Below are 14598 nucleotides of genomic sequence, written 5' to 3'. Positions count from 1 at the left end.
TGGGGCATGGTTAGCTTTCTTAGAAGCCTTCTGGAGTCTTGGTTTCAGTGGAGAGCCCTGCCACTAAGGTGGTATGAGATGAGATGAATGAATCTAAATCCAAGGGCTTGTGCTCCAGCCTCCAGCCTTCTGTCCACTTGTCTTCTCTGGCTCTGTGAATCTGGCTGAGTTTGTCCGAGCTTATATGCTCTCTTATCATAGGTGTGAATCTTGTAGAACTACATTAAGTACTAAGTACATGTACTGAATTAGAAAACTATTAAGCACTATGCTAAACAACCATTGTCTTTATCAATTCCACTGAGTTAGCACCTTGTAAGAATCCTTGTTTCAAGTTCAGTGTTCTGACTCATAACAGTTTTTGTTTTCCTTTTTCTTTCTTTTTTCTATTACTTTTTTTTCTGATTTAACAAAATAAATGGAATAAAAAATACAAATGCAAAAAAAAAAAATCTGTTGTGGAATAGGATATATTGCCAAAAATTTAATTTCTGCCTGACTACTTTGCAGTTTTCCTTTCAATTGTTTTTGTATTATTGAATTTTTTTGTCAATTCCATTGATCTACTCTATTTTAAAATTCATATCAAATAGTTTTGATTGTTACTTTATACTAAAGTATAAAGTCACACTTTCATTCCTGCGTTTTCCAATTAGTTCATATCTTTTCTTTCTCCAAATGAATTTTATTTTATTGAATTTTATAAAGTATCCCTTTGTTAAATTGGTACAGCACCAAAAATATAAATAAATTTTATTACTTTTGTGATATGGCATGCTTCACCAATGGGCACTGAATATTTCTCTGGATCTTTAAGTTGTTCTTTATTTCTTTAAGGAGCACTTTGCAACTTAAACTATACTTTGTGTACTCTTCTACCTTGCCTCAGCTACAAACACTATCTCCCAATTCTGGGCAATTTCATTCACTCTCCTTCATGCAGGTAATATTCACCCTCCTCATGTTTTGGCTATAATTTCATCTTATAAAGAAAGCATTCTCAAACTCTTTTTATTCTGTGCTTTTTTATGTTGACGCCTTCTCATTTATCCTTTACAAAGCTTAATTGTATATTATTTATATATTGGTCTATTAGACTGTGATCTCTGAGAGCAGGCACTAAGTTTGCCTTTCTTTATATCTCCAGAGTTTAGCACTGTTAATAAATGCAAATTGGCTAATTGACTAAAAAAGAAACTTTTTGTTCAATATAATCTCTCATTTAATATTACATTCTTCTTTAATTTTTTTTTTTTTTTTTTTTTGGCTGAGGCAATTGGAGTTAAGTAACTTGCCCAGGGTCACACACCTAGGAAAGTGTCTGAGGCCACATTTGAACTCAGGTCCTCCTGGCTTCATAGAGCTGGTGCTCTATCCACTGTACCAACTAACTGCCCCATAAAAAGCTACTATTAAAAAAAAATCCAGGCTTAGTCACATGACTTTGGTAAGTCACTTAATTTCGGTTTTTGTTTATTTAGGTTTGATATACCTTCCAAATAGTTTGGAGTTGGCTTAAAAAATTCAAAGAAATTCTCTTATAGTCACAAAGCTTTATTAACACAAAAGAAAAGCAAGATAGACTCAGAGGAAGGTCCAACTGGGATCTAACAAAATAGTTGAGGGGTAGAGCTTATAAGGCAGATTTTTGAAGGGCAGCCAAGACAACTGACAGATGGTCTGGATAGGGAATGAGAATGTGAGTCTATGTCTACTTTCAAGAGTGAGGTATATAATAAGGTCAAAGGAGCATTAGCATTTGTGGGGCCAGGGTGCATGAAAATAGCCTGCTGATGGGGATATTTCCTTGCATCCTGAGGTGTTGCAGGAGTATGTCATAAGGCCCAAGTTAGTTCACAAAGGGGCTCTTGAGTAAAGGGCCCTGTCTGATCATCTCTGGGATCCATCATTTCTCTTGTTTTCTTACTACAGAGGTAGTGGCCTACCACAATGGTCTCAAATCTTCTGAAGTCACTTCTTACTGGAAAAGGCCCTAGAGTTGAGCCTACTAGGAAAGGCCATAAGATTACAAGTCCATCAGGGATGGGGATCAAGGATGCCTACAAGTGTTATATGCAAAGTCTAACCCAGCTAACCCAATGAAAAGTTCACATAGGAGCTCTGAGTTAGGGTCACCCACTACTGGTCTCTGAGACATCAAGTTTCCTCAAAAATAAGGATGATAATAGCACCAATCTTCCAGGATTATTTAAAGAATCAAATGAGATATTTGTGAAATGTTTACTTAACTTTTATATAAATATGTGCAAGGGACATTTGCTAGAATGCCAATACTTGAATCTGGTAGGACATGAAGAGCTAAGATGCAAAGGCATTTTATGAAAGCAAAGGCTCGCTGTTGAGAAACCTGTTTTCTGCGTTTGGTCAGCATAACATCAAGACATTGAAAGAAATTTCAACATTCTCATTAGTAGTAGAACTTCATAGGATCAATATTTAGAACATCACCTTGGCCAGAAAGAATGTGGAAAGCAGTATGAACACAATGAAGACACTCTCGGTAGCTTAGTTCACCAGACTCTATGAGAGTATGCAGAACGACTAATAAGTCATCAAAAAACTCCATATTTATGAGATGTGCAAACTTGGCAAGACCTTTTAGGACTGCTGGCAGAAGAGGTGACCTCTGGGCTTTCTTCAGTATTCTAAAGTAGATAACAAACACCATGTTCAGCGTCTCTGTGTGCAGTTTATTTATACATACTATAAAAAAAGAGTCCATGAATACAATTTGGTTTAACTCTCAATTTATATGTAGTAAATTCATTTGGAGGGCGGCTAAATGTTGCAGTAAATAGAACAAAATAGAAGTCAGAAACACAAGTTCAAATCTAGGTTTAGACACTTATTAGCTGTTATGCTAAGCGAGTCACTTAACCCTGTTTGCCTCAGTTTTATCATCTGCAAAATGAATTGGGAAAAGCCAATCACTCCAGAGTCTTTGACAAGAAAATCCCAAATGAGATCACAAAGAATCATTCACAACTGAACAACAATTTATTTGGCTGAGAATAATAATAATTAAAAAAAAAAAAGCAAACCCCTACAATCATCTTTTTACTTCTGATTATACAGACTTCAATGATTCTGCTAAGAAAAGCAGTGCTATTACTGCAGAGATATTAAACTCATAGTCCATGGGTTCTAAACTCAGTCTACTCTGAACGAGACCAGAACCAGATTAAAATGTATTTGAGAAATGTTTAAGAAAATAAATGTAACACCACATGGTAATGTAGATGTGGTATTCTAAGTCCATTAAGTGGCCTATAGGAATTCATTCCTATTTGAGCTTGATACTAAGAGTGTATTAGGAAGCAAAGAACTTGGCTTCAGATTTTGCCTCTGTCACTATCTATGAATCCCCAGACAATTCATCAATTTCTCTTGGGTCTCAGTTTCTTCAATTTTAAAATGAGAAGCTTACTCTAGATGATCTATATGCAATTCTAAATCTATGATCTCATATAAATTTAATTCACATCTACTCAATTATTTATTCTCAGCCTTATCACAGTGAATAGAACACAGAAGGAACTTAATGTTGATTAAATGACTGATTGAGAGAGACTTTGATCAAGCTATACAAAAGGAAATTATGCTCTGTGCCACAGTTGCTGTCAAAGCAGTATCACTATAAAACTTTTTCTCCCTACAGTTTCTTAATATTCAAAAGTCTAAGAAAAAAGAGAATTACGATAGTAAAAATAAATTTTACTTTAATTTCAGTATTAAAATACCAGTTTAATCATAGAAATGGTGTTTTATTCTTTGGCTATAGAAACCACCCATAAAAAGTTAGAAATGAAAAATTTTCTTAAAGACAAAACCTTATTATATACATAGAAACCCATATTCTCATAAAAATATCTCTTTGAAAATGACCAAAGAAGTCCTGGACAAACAAAGAAAGTCATTTTACGTCAACATATTTTGAAAGAGGACAATGAATAGGCCAAATGTCAAATCAGTATTGATCTATGATACCTGTTATTTGTGATTACAATAAACATAGTTTGCTAGAGGGTATTTCTGAGACATTTAGATTCTGATAAAGACTTTAAAAGGCAGAAAAACAAATTAGAACTAATTTCTAGTTGAGTAAAGAGTGGTTCATTCTACTTATCTTGATCAATACCAGGAGTCATAATGGTTCTAAGTGGCTCTCCACACTGGGCAGAGTAAACAGTAAATAGGAACATTTGTTACATTTGAAAAAAATACAGATAGAATCACAGTATTTTAAAAGGACAGGGTTTTTTAGTCACTGTCTGCACAAATACTTAAACACATGTAGTTTAGCTTTAATCAAAACTGATAATGAAAAAAATTAGTTTTTAAAGGCCTGTTAATTTTTTTATGTTAGTCTTTCTTAAACGCAAAAGCTAATAGTTTCTGGTTGATAGAGATATCTAGATGTTTTCGTTTTTTAGACAATTTCAGATTCTCCTTTGGTTTTTCTTGTTCTCTCTGTTTTGTATTATCATTGCTGGGGTGTTTTCGCTTTTTTGTTTCAGCTTCATTTGTAGCTCCTCCTTTGGCCTTATTGGTCCATGCCTGATAAAACAATGGAAACAAAAAGTGAAAATTAATGCTATTTAAAAGTATGACTAAATATTTATGGTTCATAGTAAAGTGCCTAGAATAGCTAACCATCTATACTGGCAGAAGAAGTTTGTAAAGAGGGAGTTAACTTATAGTAATGAAATAAAACCTAGAAAACACACACACACACACACACACACACACACACACACACACACACCACCTTACAAAGTACATTAAGATTCATTTCCTGTCCTTCTATAGAATACCTAATCTATTAAATTCCCAAATACCTAAAGGATTTCTAAAAATAGATATTTACCTTTCAGGATTTTTCTACAGCTTTTCTTACCTTCCTTTCTTCATCTGACAACATTCTGAATCTATTCATTCCTTCTTTTATTATATCTGGTTCCTGTGATAAATGAGGATGATCAGTCAAAATATCACTTCTGTTTTCTTCCAGCCACATCTGGAATCCAGTCTTTGGCCTAAAAATATTAATACCAAAAAAGCTATTTCAATTGCTAATTATACTTGGAAAATTATTTTTATATTTGAAGCTACATGATGCCTTTACCTTTTCATAACTGAAGGGCATTTTTTCCCTTGGTCATTTTTCAAAATGGTAATTAATCAATAATTTCATAAACTCTATATGTGATTCACAATTACCTGGCCAAAAGTCCAGAATAAATTACTTATAATTATCATGGTACTACAATTTATTTTAAACAAGCAAACATAACTTTATATATAATTAAATTTAAAAGAAAAAAAAAAGATAACTTTTCACTTTCTCAGAAATATTTATAAATTAAACATGTATTAATATTAAATTCAGAAAGGACTGAATTTGAGGGTAATGCCAATTATATTTTTTAATTAAAATGTTCCCAAGGCCTTCTTTCTACCACTTTATGTTTTTATAATATTGTTATATTTTAAAAAAAATTTTTATATATTTTTTATTTTTAAAGTAAAAATTTTTATTTATATATATATATATATCGTCCCCCCCCCCCCCCCCCCCCCCCCGAGGCTGGGGTTAAGGGACACACAGCTAGGAAGTGTTAAGTGTCTGAGACCAGATTTGAACTCAGGTCCTCCTGAATTCAAGGCTGGTACTCTATCCACTGTGCCACCTAGCTGGCCCCCCCTTTATTTTATATTTTAAAAAAAATTTAAGAAAGAAAGAAATCTTGCTAATTTCTTGCCTTCATATACTTAAGTGACAAAATATAGCCATAATATGAAATCTGGATTTCATTTCATTAACCACTTAAAATAAATTTAATGAAATAACATGACCTTTCTCCTTTGATGAATATTTTAGACCCATCATTTTTCCATTATCATTATTATTATGTTATATTTAATTTACAAAAATTTAATATGCATCAACCAAAAAACCTCACAAAGAACAAAGTCTTATATAAAAAACACCATCATTAACAAAGCAAATTTGAACAAACCAACAGAAAACCAAAGAAAGCCAAACAATTTGCTGTGTCTCTTTCCAAGTTGGTTTCAGATTTTGCAATCTTTTTTTTTAAATGAAGAAATAATTAATGTGTACATACTATTCTGATTTTGCTTCATATTTCCATATTTCTCTCATTTTACAGCAACATAAAATTCAATTATACTTATACTATAATTTACTCAGCCACTTTCTATGTGTTAGAACTTAATGGCTATTTTTTTTCTATTGCCAGTTAATGCCAAAGCTATTAATATAGCTTTTTAAAGTTCTTTTTAAAAGATAAACTGCCAATTGGATTCCTGAGACAGAATTGTATGATTCTTACTGTGTATTTTGCATTATTGCTTTTAATTGTGTCCCTTTGTCCTAATAACAATGAAGTATATGGGAAGAGAAAGGAAATAGGTATTTAAATAGAACCTACTATAGCTAGGTAGTGTGCTTAATACTATTTCATTTGATAATATTATCTCAGTTTATAGGTTGTTTTTTTCCCCCATTTTAGCAGATGTCATAGTTTAAGATGTTTAGATTAACACAAATCTAATTAGGAAATATGTGCATCTTTTCACATGATCAAGAACATTAAAGCAATAGTTTATATTTTCTTCTTCAAAAATTGTCTCTATGTTTGTTTTATTTTTTTTTTTTTTTACCACTGTACCACCAAGTAACTATTATAATAGATAAACTGATAACTCTAATGCTATAGTTATAGAGCATATATCTACATTGGTAGAGGGATTTTTCATTAAAAGTTCCCCATACCCATGAAATCTTAGATCTGGTTAAAAACACACACACAAATGAAATGTTTGAACCTCTATGTTATTTTTGCAAATATTTTCCCAATAAATCTTTTAATTGCAAAGTATTGTTTTGTGCTGTGTAGCATATTTTTAATTTTATATAATTAAACCCTGCGATTATGTTTTCTAATAATTTCTTCCATTTGTTTGGTTCTTTTCCATAGTTGGGACAAATACACTATTACTTCTTCCTTTTTAAAAAAATGATTAAAAAAATTAGACTATAGTTATGAGTTTGTCATATTTAAATAACTATATTTATTTAAAATTTATATAAAATATATATTATAAATATGACAGTGATATATTAAAATCTCCTAGTATTACTGAGAGTGAAAAGATTGTTTTATGAATCCAGTTTTCTATTGATTCAGTTAATATAGAAGATAGTCAAATCTTTATAATTTATGAACAGAAATCTTAACAGAAGGATAAAATCAGTTAGACACCCTTTCCCATCTGAAAAGATAAAATATAATTTTAATCATATCACTTTAAATGATAGTTTAAAAAATTATATGCTAAAGCTTTAAAGAACTATAATGAACTATTTTGAGAAGACAATACAATTTTATGTAACATGACCTTTCATTTTCAATATTTTGAGCAGATGGAGCTGGGCTTTCAGATAATGTATTTTCAGGATTTTCTTTCTCTTCCACTATTTTATCTGTTTGAGAGGTACAAGCCTGAAAAAAATTTGTTGCTGGTACCTATAAAAGAATTACAAAAATTGTCACAGCTTAGAATGGTTAATAATTTTATATATCATAAGTATACTTGAAAATAACATTTTCAAATAATATTTCAAAATAGCTTAACACAACCATGTCAAAATCATACGCAAATAATTCTCACTTTCTGGTAGGTCTGTGATTCCCAGAACTTAGTTCCCTCATAATAACAAGACTGTCCTCAAGTATTTCAGCCTTGCTTTCTCAGGGTGCAAACAGGAGGTTTTGCTTCTCAATTCCTCTCTTTCCAAACAATTAAGGCTCTTAGTATTAGATAAGTAAACTGATGAAACAATCATAAATCCTCAAGATAAAAAATGTGATCTGGTTCTGAATAGTTACAAGACTTTTCCTATGATGATTTATAATACTTTCTTATTGTATGTACTCTTCTTATAATTTCATTCTAGAACTGTACATTCTTAGATGATTTTAAAAAATGTTTTCCTATTTTTTCATGACCAAAGATCAAATAAGTCATAAAGACAAAAATAATCTGAGAATGAGAAAAAAAAACCCCAAAACAATATAATTGGAATAAAAAGCGTTATCCAGAGGGTAGGAAGGATGTAGGAATTATAAACAATGTAATAAAATTCCGATTTTATGTATGTATGTGTGTGTGTGTAGTAACGCATGCGCATATTTGGAATGGACACAAATATATGACTGAGGTCCATTCCCCCCCATAGAAATAGTCAAAGGATTAGAACATTTTTCAAAAGAAATGCAAACTATCTAAAACTCTATGCTGTGAATCACTAATAAAAATAATACAAATTCAACCACTTTTATTTCACACCCAGCAAATTGGTAAGGATGAAAAAATAGGGAAATTGGCAAAAGCTGGAGAGGTTGTAAAAAATGGGAATATTATTATACTGTGCTTGTACAGCAATTTAGAAAATAATTTAGAATTATACAAAGTTTATATTCTGACCCAAAAATTCCACCAAAAATCCTTAAAGTATTTTTTATTAGAAACAAGTTAGATATAATAGAAAGTATGTGGAGAATACAAGGAATTAAGGAAAATCTTACATGAATTGAATTACATGAATATTGAAATATCTTACATGAATTTAATGCAGAATGAAATAAGCATAACCAGGAAGACAAAATACACACAGAGACTGCCAAACTTGGTCCCAAAGAAGAGATTTGAAAATGTACCATCTTCCCTTTAGATAAGTGGGGACTATAATTATGAATATTATAGAATATTATTACAACATATATAATAAAAAGAGACAGTTTCAGAGAAACCTGGGAAGAATAACGAACTAATACAGAGTAAAGTGAATAGAGCTAGGGAGAACAATTTATTCAATAACATCAACATTATAGAGCTAATCAACCCTGAAGATTTCTATTCAGACTAACTGTATTTTGCAAAGACCAATAATGAAGAACTACCCATCTCTTGATAACTGACAAGATATATCAACTGAAACATCTATTTTGAGCTCTTCAGTTTTGCTTATTACTGAAGTGTTTTTTTTTTCTTTCCCCTCCCAATATGTGAGGGAAGGAAGAGTAAGAATAGACAAAGGAAGAAGGAAAAGAAAAAGAGTCTGTTAAGTGAAAAAAAAATCAAAGATAGAAAAAAAGGACAGTTTAAATCCCAATGTCAGCAAATTGCCTGGGGATAGTGGGAGGTAAGAGGGAACAGCATGTACCCTCCCCTTATTAACCCTGCTGTTTATATCTTTTCTCCTTCATTAACCTTGAGAATAAAGGTTGTTTTTGATCTCTCCCCCCCCCCCTCAATTCTTAGCACAGTGCGTAGTATATAGTAAGTGCTTAAAAATTACTGATTGGCTAATTGCATTATTAGACTCAGTTAACATACATCAACAGTAAACACATGTACGTATTGCTTCTTTTTGCCATAAGGGATGGTTTTGAAGTAGTGGGGTTTTGAAGTAATTATTTTTAAAGAAAAGTGATATAAAAACAAAAGATATCAATAAAAATCATTTTTAAAAAAATTAATTTTTTTAACATGAAAGAATGTTTCAAATTAAGAAAGAAAAATTAAAAATTTCCTCTCATTTCCATTAAATTGTCAAAAATGATAAAAAGACAAAAATAGTTAATGCTGGAGAAGCTATAGCAAGTCAGATCCACTTGGTGGAACTGTGAATTAGTCTAATTGCAAAGTAACTTAAAATTATATAAGAAAAGCTATTAAATTACATGAGAAATTATATCACTACCTTCTTTGCAGAGGTTGGAGACTAAAAATATAAAACAATGAATTAGTTTTTCAGAGACACAGAGGAAAGGAGAAAAAAGAAAGAGGGAAGAGAAAGGAAAGGAAGAAGAGGGAAAACAAATAACAAATGTGAGGAATTCAAAGAAAATTTAACCAAGAAACAATATACCTAGCTACACACTCACAAACACTACTAAACATGTCAGAAGTCAAATTAAATAATTCCTTGTGATTCCACAGATTTGATATTGAAATATACTTTTATTTCCTTGGTAGGGAGGTGGTAGCCTACGGACATATATTCTGCATATACTACCAAACACTGTTCTTTTGTATCAATTGGTCTAAGAGTTCCAGAGATTATTAAGGATTATTAAGAACTAAATAACAAAAAGCTTCCATAAAAATTTTTGAAACAACTAAAGATTTTCAAAACAGACAAAAAATTAAATTCATTCTGAATTTCAGTGATTTTTCTCTGGCATGTTATGGGTAAAAAAAAGCCCCATCAGGTGAGCTTCTCTCTTCAGTTGTTCTTTTTGTCAGCGACCATAGTCATGAGGTACTATAGAATTTTTTGCTCCAGAGCAGTAATTTTCTTTTTGTTCTGGAATGTTATAGTATTCTAGTACTTACATTCTAATTGGTCCTCAAGGAACAAACAACTGAGACTTCATGAAAGCAGATGGACCTGACAATGGCATAAAGCTTCATCAATCAAAAATCTCTGATGTTTTGTCGCTTATTTTTAAGTGTACTTGTTAGTATGAAGGAGACTTTAAGGAGAAATGTTCATCTCTTTCCAAGGCTCATTCCTTCCCCTTAATCTTTATCATCAGTATAGTACCTAGTTCCCCACTTACTGCAATGTCTAAAAGTATCTCATTATTCAGCCTCATCTGCTAATTCTTTATTCATTTCAGACCAAGACAGGGACACTTAAAAATTATTGGGTCTTCTTTTTTCCCCACTATGTTATATTACTTGTTGATCACATCAGCTTTCATGTCTATGCAAATCTTATCATATATCTTATCAAGCTTCCTTGAGCTCTAGTCCCCATATTGCCTTTTGGCCATTTCTAATCTGATATCTTGCATCTATCCTTTGGTCATTTCTAATTTCTAATCTGATACAGGCATCTCAATCAGCATATCCAAAACAAATCTTTATCCTTCCACTTAATTCCCCCTCATTTTACCAAATTTCTATGGTTGGGTAAGGACACCACTAATCTTCCCAGGTTCACGTTCTTTCTTTTTTTTTTTTTTTAATTATAACATTTTCTTTGTCAGTACATATGCATAGGTAAATTTTTTTTTTTTTAAACAACATTATCCCTTGTATTCCCTTCTGTTCCGAATTTTTCCCCTTCTTCCCTCCACCCATACATATTTAAGTATCTTATACAGGCATTCCCATACATATTAAGTATCTTATAGTATATCCTAGGTACAATATATATGTGCAGAACCGAATTTTGTTGTTGTTGTTGTTGCAAAGGAAGGATTGTATTCAGGAAGGTAAAAATAATCTGGGAAGAAAAACAAAACAAAACAAAACAAAACAAAAAACAACAATGCTCACAGTTTATACTCATTTCCCAGTGTTCCTTTTCTGGATGTAGCTGATTCTGTCCATCATTGATCAATTGGAATTGGATTAGCTCTTCTCTATGTTGAAGATATCCACTTCCATCAGAATACATCCTCATACAGTATCATTGTTGAAGTGTATAATGATCTCCTAGTTCTGCTCGTTTCACTCAGCATCAGTTGATGTCTCTCCAACCCTCTTGTTAATCCTACTGTTGGTCATTTCTTACAGAACAATAATATTCCATAATATTCATATAACCATAATTTACCCAACCATTCTCCAATTGATGGATATCCATTCATTTTCCAGTTTCTAGCCACTACAAAAAGGGCTGCCATAAACATTTTGGCACATACAGGTCCCTTTCCCTTCTTTAGTATTTCCTTGGGATATAAGCCCAGTAGTAGCACTGCTGGGTCAAAGGGTATTCACATTTTGATAACTTTTTGAGCATAATTCCAGATTGCTCTCCAGAATGGTTGGATTCTTTCACAACTCCACCAACAATGCATCAGTGTTCCAGTTTTCCCACAGCCCCTCCAACATTCATCGTTATTTGTTCCTGTCATCTTAGCCAATCTGACAGGTGTGTAATGATATCTCAGAGTGGTCTTAATTTGCATTTCTCTGATCAATAGTGATTTGGAACACTTTCATATGAGTGGAAATAGTTTTAATTTCATCATCTGAAAATTGTCTGTTCATATCCTTTGACCATTTATCAATTAGAGAATGTCTTGATTTCTTATAAATTAAAGTCAATTCTCTGTATATTTTGAAGATGAGGCCTTTATCAGAACCTTTAACTGTAAAAATGTTTTCCCAATTTGTTACTTCCCTTCTAATCTTGTTTGCATTAGTTTTGTTTGTGCAGAAACTTTTTAATTTGGTGTAATCAAAATTTTCTATTTTGTGATCAATAATGGTCTCTAGTTCTCCCTTGGATACAAACTCCTTCCTCCTCCACAAGTCTGAAAGGTAAACCATCCCATGTTCCTCCAATTTATTTATGATTTCGTTCTTTATGGCTAAATCTTGGACCCATTTTGATCTTATCTTAGTATGTGGTGTTAAATGTGGGTCCATGCCTAGTTTCTGCCATGTTCACATTCTTGTGAATCAATCCAAATCAATCCAAAATCAAATCTTGTCAAATTTTGTCTACTATAGACCATCATTTCTCACCTAGTCTCCTCCTTCCAGCAGTCTCAAGTCTCTCCTCACTCTAATCTCTCTCCAGATGCCAACCTGGTTTTTCTGAAGTGAAGATATGACTATGTCACTTCTACTCAATGAGATCCAGTGGTTTCCTGTTGGCTCCCAGAATCAAATATAATCCTTTGTTTGGCATTTAAAATTCTTCATAACTCCCCCCTAAGAAGGTAATAACTTTTCCAATATTTGTATTTTACTCCCCTTTATGTCCTCCACAAACTAGAACAGCAGTCTACCTTCTCTTCCTGACATGTGATCTTCCATGTTCTGTCTCCATGCCTTTGAACTGATTGTCCCCCATGTCTGGAATGCTCACCTCTGTCTCTTAGTTTCCCTGGATTGCTTCAAGACTCAACTTATATTCTACCTACTCCAGAAGGGATTTACTGCTGCCTCTAGAAACTAATGTCTTCTAAGTGTTTCCATCTACTCTGTATGTGTCTTATCCTATTAAGCTTTTTCTTTTTACCTCCATTATTTAGCATGGTGCTAGACACATAGCAAGTACTGAGTGCTTGTTGATTAATTGAATAATTTTTAAGTGTTAAAATAAGCTTACATTCTGGAAAGTAATTTGAAACTATGCATAAAGAGCTATAAAACTGTGCATACCCTTTGATCCAGCAATATCACTACTGGGTTTGTATCCTAAAGCGATCATAAAAGCAGTGATGGCAAGGAAATTGGAAAGTGAACAGATGCTCATCAATTGGGGAAATGGATGAATAAGTTATGGTATATAAATGTAATGAGATATTATTGTTCTATAAGAAATGATGAATAGGCTCACTTCAGAAAAGCCTGATGCTGACGCTAAGTGAAGTGAGCAGAACCAGGAGAACACTGCATACAATAACAGCAAGATTATGTAAAGATCAACTATGATAGACTTAGCTTTTTTCAACAATATGGTGATACAATACAATTTCAATAGACTTGAGAAGGAAAATGCTATCTACATACAGAAAGGTGGAGTGAAGCACTGTATTTTCAAACTGTTTGTCTGTTTGCTTGTCTCTTTCTTGTGGTTTTTCCCTTTTGCTCTGATTTTTCTTTTACAACACGACAAATATGGAAATAAGTTTAAAATGATTTATATGTATAGCCGATATGCTTGCTTTCTTGGGGAGAGGGAGATAAAAGGAAGGAGAAAAATTACTCAAAGTAATTTTAAAAAATGAATGTTGAAAATTATCTTTACATGTAATTAGAAAATAAAATAGTATTGTGAAAAAAAAAAAGTGGCACAATGAGTTCAAATTGTACTGTAAATTCTACAGTTCTAGAAAAATCAGCTTCGAGTACCTAGCTATAAAACATCTTCTCAAGTGTGGGCTAAAGAAACATATCAAGGGAATCACACTGATAATGTAGATTTAAAAAGAAAACTTACAGAGAACTTGCAGAATCAACTTGTTTGTAAAAATGAAAGTAAAGGGAATATAATATAATATAAAACCAACACCAGTGCATTATCTACATTACAAGGAAAGCAAATCTTCATTACAACAGTGGTCTTGATGAACATGTGAGTAATAAGCATGCGACTCTGGTGTGCAAGAATTACTTCAGGGGACCCTCTAGGATGACTTGGCTCTATGCCCATTCCCAGCAAAAAGTAATTTCAGAAGATGAGATCATCACTCCATACCCCAAATTACATTACATTGGGCACTATTTGTAGAGGGGGAAACTGACTGTTGGGGTGAATAGATCCCAGCAAAATGCTACCCAGTATCTAAGTAGGCTCCCAGACTACTGGATCTTTGAATCCCTTTGACGTCACCAAACTTTGGCCTCCCCTCCACAGGCCACTCTATTTCACTCCTGTCTTCTATATTTGTTAAGAACAACTGTCTTTGGATTTAACCTCAAATATTTTAGCATTGCTTCCTAACTCCCCTTCTATTTAGGAATGACTTCCCTCTCCCCCATTTTTTGAAAGATTTCTTTAGCAAATCAAAGAGTGGG

At 32.6% G+C, this 14598-nt stretch overlaps 1 protein-coding gene across 5 annotated transcripts in view; it reads right to left on the bottom strand.

The window, feature by feature from the left end:
- Positions 1-2751: 2751 nt before the first annotated feature.
- WDHD1 (WD repeat and HMG-box DNA binding protein 1) overlaps positions 2752-14598 on the bottom strand; it is a 115823-nt gene continuing 103976 nt past the window's right edge. For all 5 annotated transcript variants that reach the window (XM_074290756.1, XM_074290754.1, XM_074290753.1 and 2 more), the window contains 3 exons: positions 7447-7574; positions 4919-5057; positions 2752-4578 (listed from right to left, as the gene is read on the bottom strand). In XM_074290756.1, coding sequence (XP_074146857.1) covers positions 4384-4578; positions 4919-5057; positions 7447-7574 — 462 coding nt within the window. In that variant the 3' untranslated portion in view covers positions 2752-4383. The remainder of the gene's footprint in view (positions 4579-4918; positions 5058-7446; positions 7575-14598) is intronic.

The sequence above is a fragment of the Sminthopsis crassicaudata genome, chromosome 2 (genome assembly GCF_048593235.1).
Source record: "Sminthopsis crassicaudata isolate SCR6 chromosome 2, ASM4859323v1, whole genome shotgun sequence".
In the NCBI taxonomy this organism is placed as follows: Eukaryota; Metazoa; Chordata; class Mammalia; order Dasyuromorphia; family Dasyuridae; genus Sminthopsis; species Sminthopsis crassicaudata.
The sequence above is the reverse complement of the archived record's forward strand: the minus strand, read 5'-3'. Positions and strand labels throughout refer to the sequence as shown.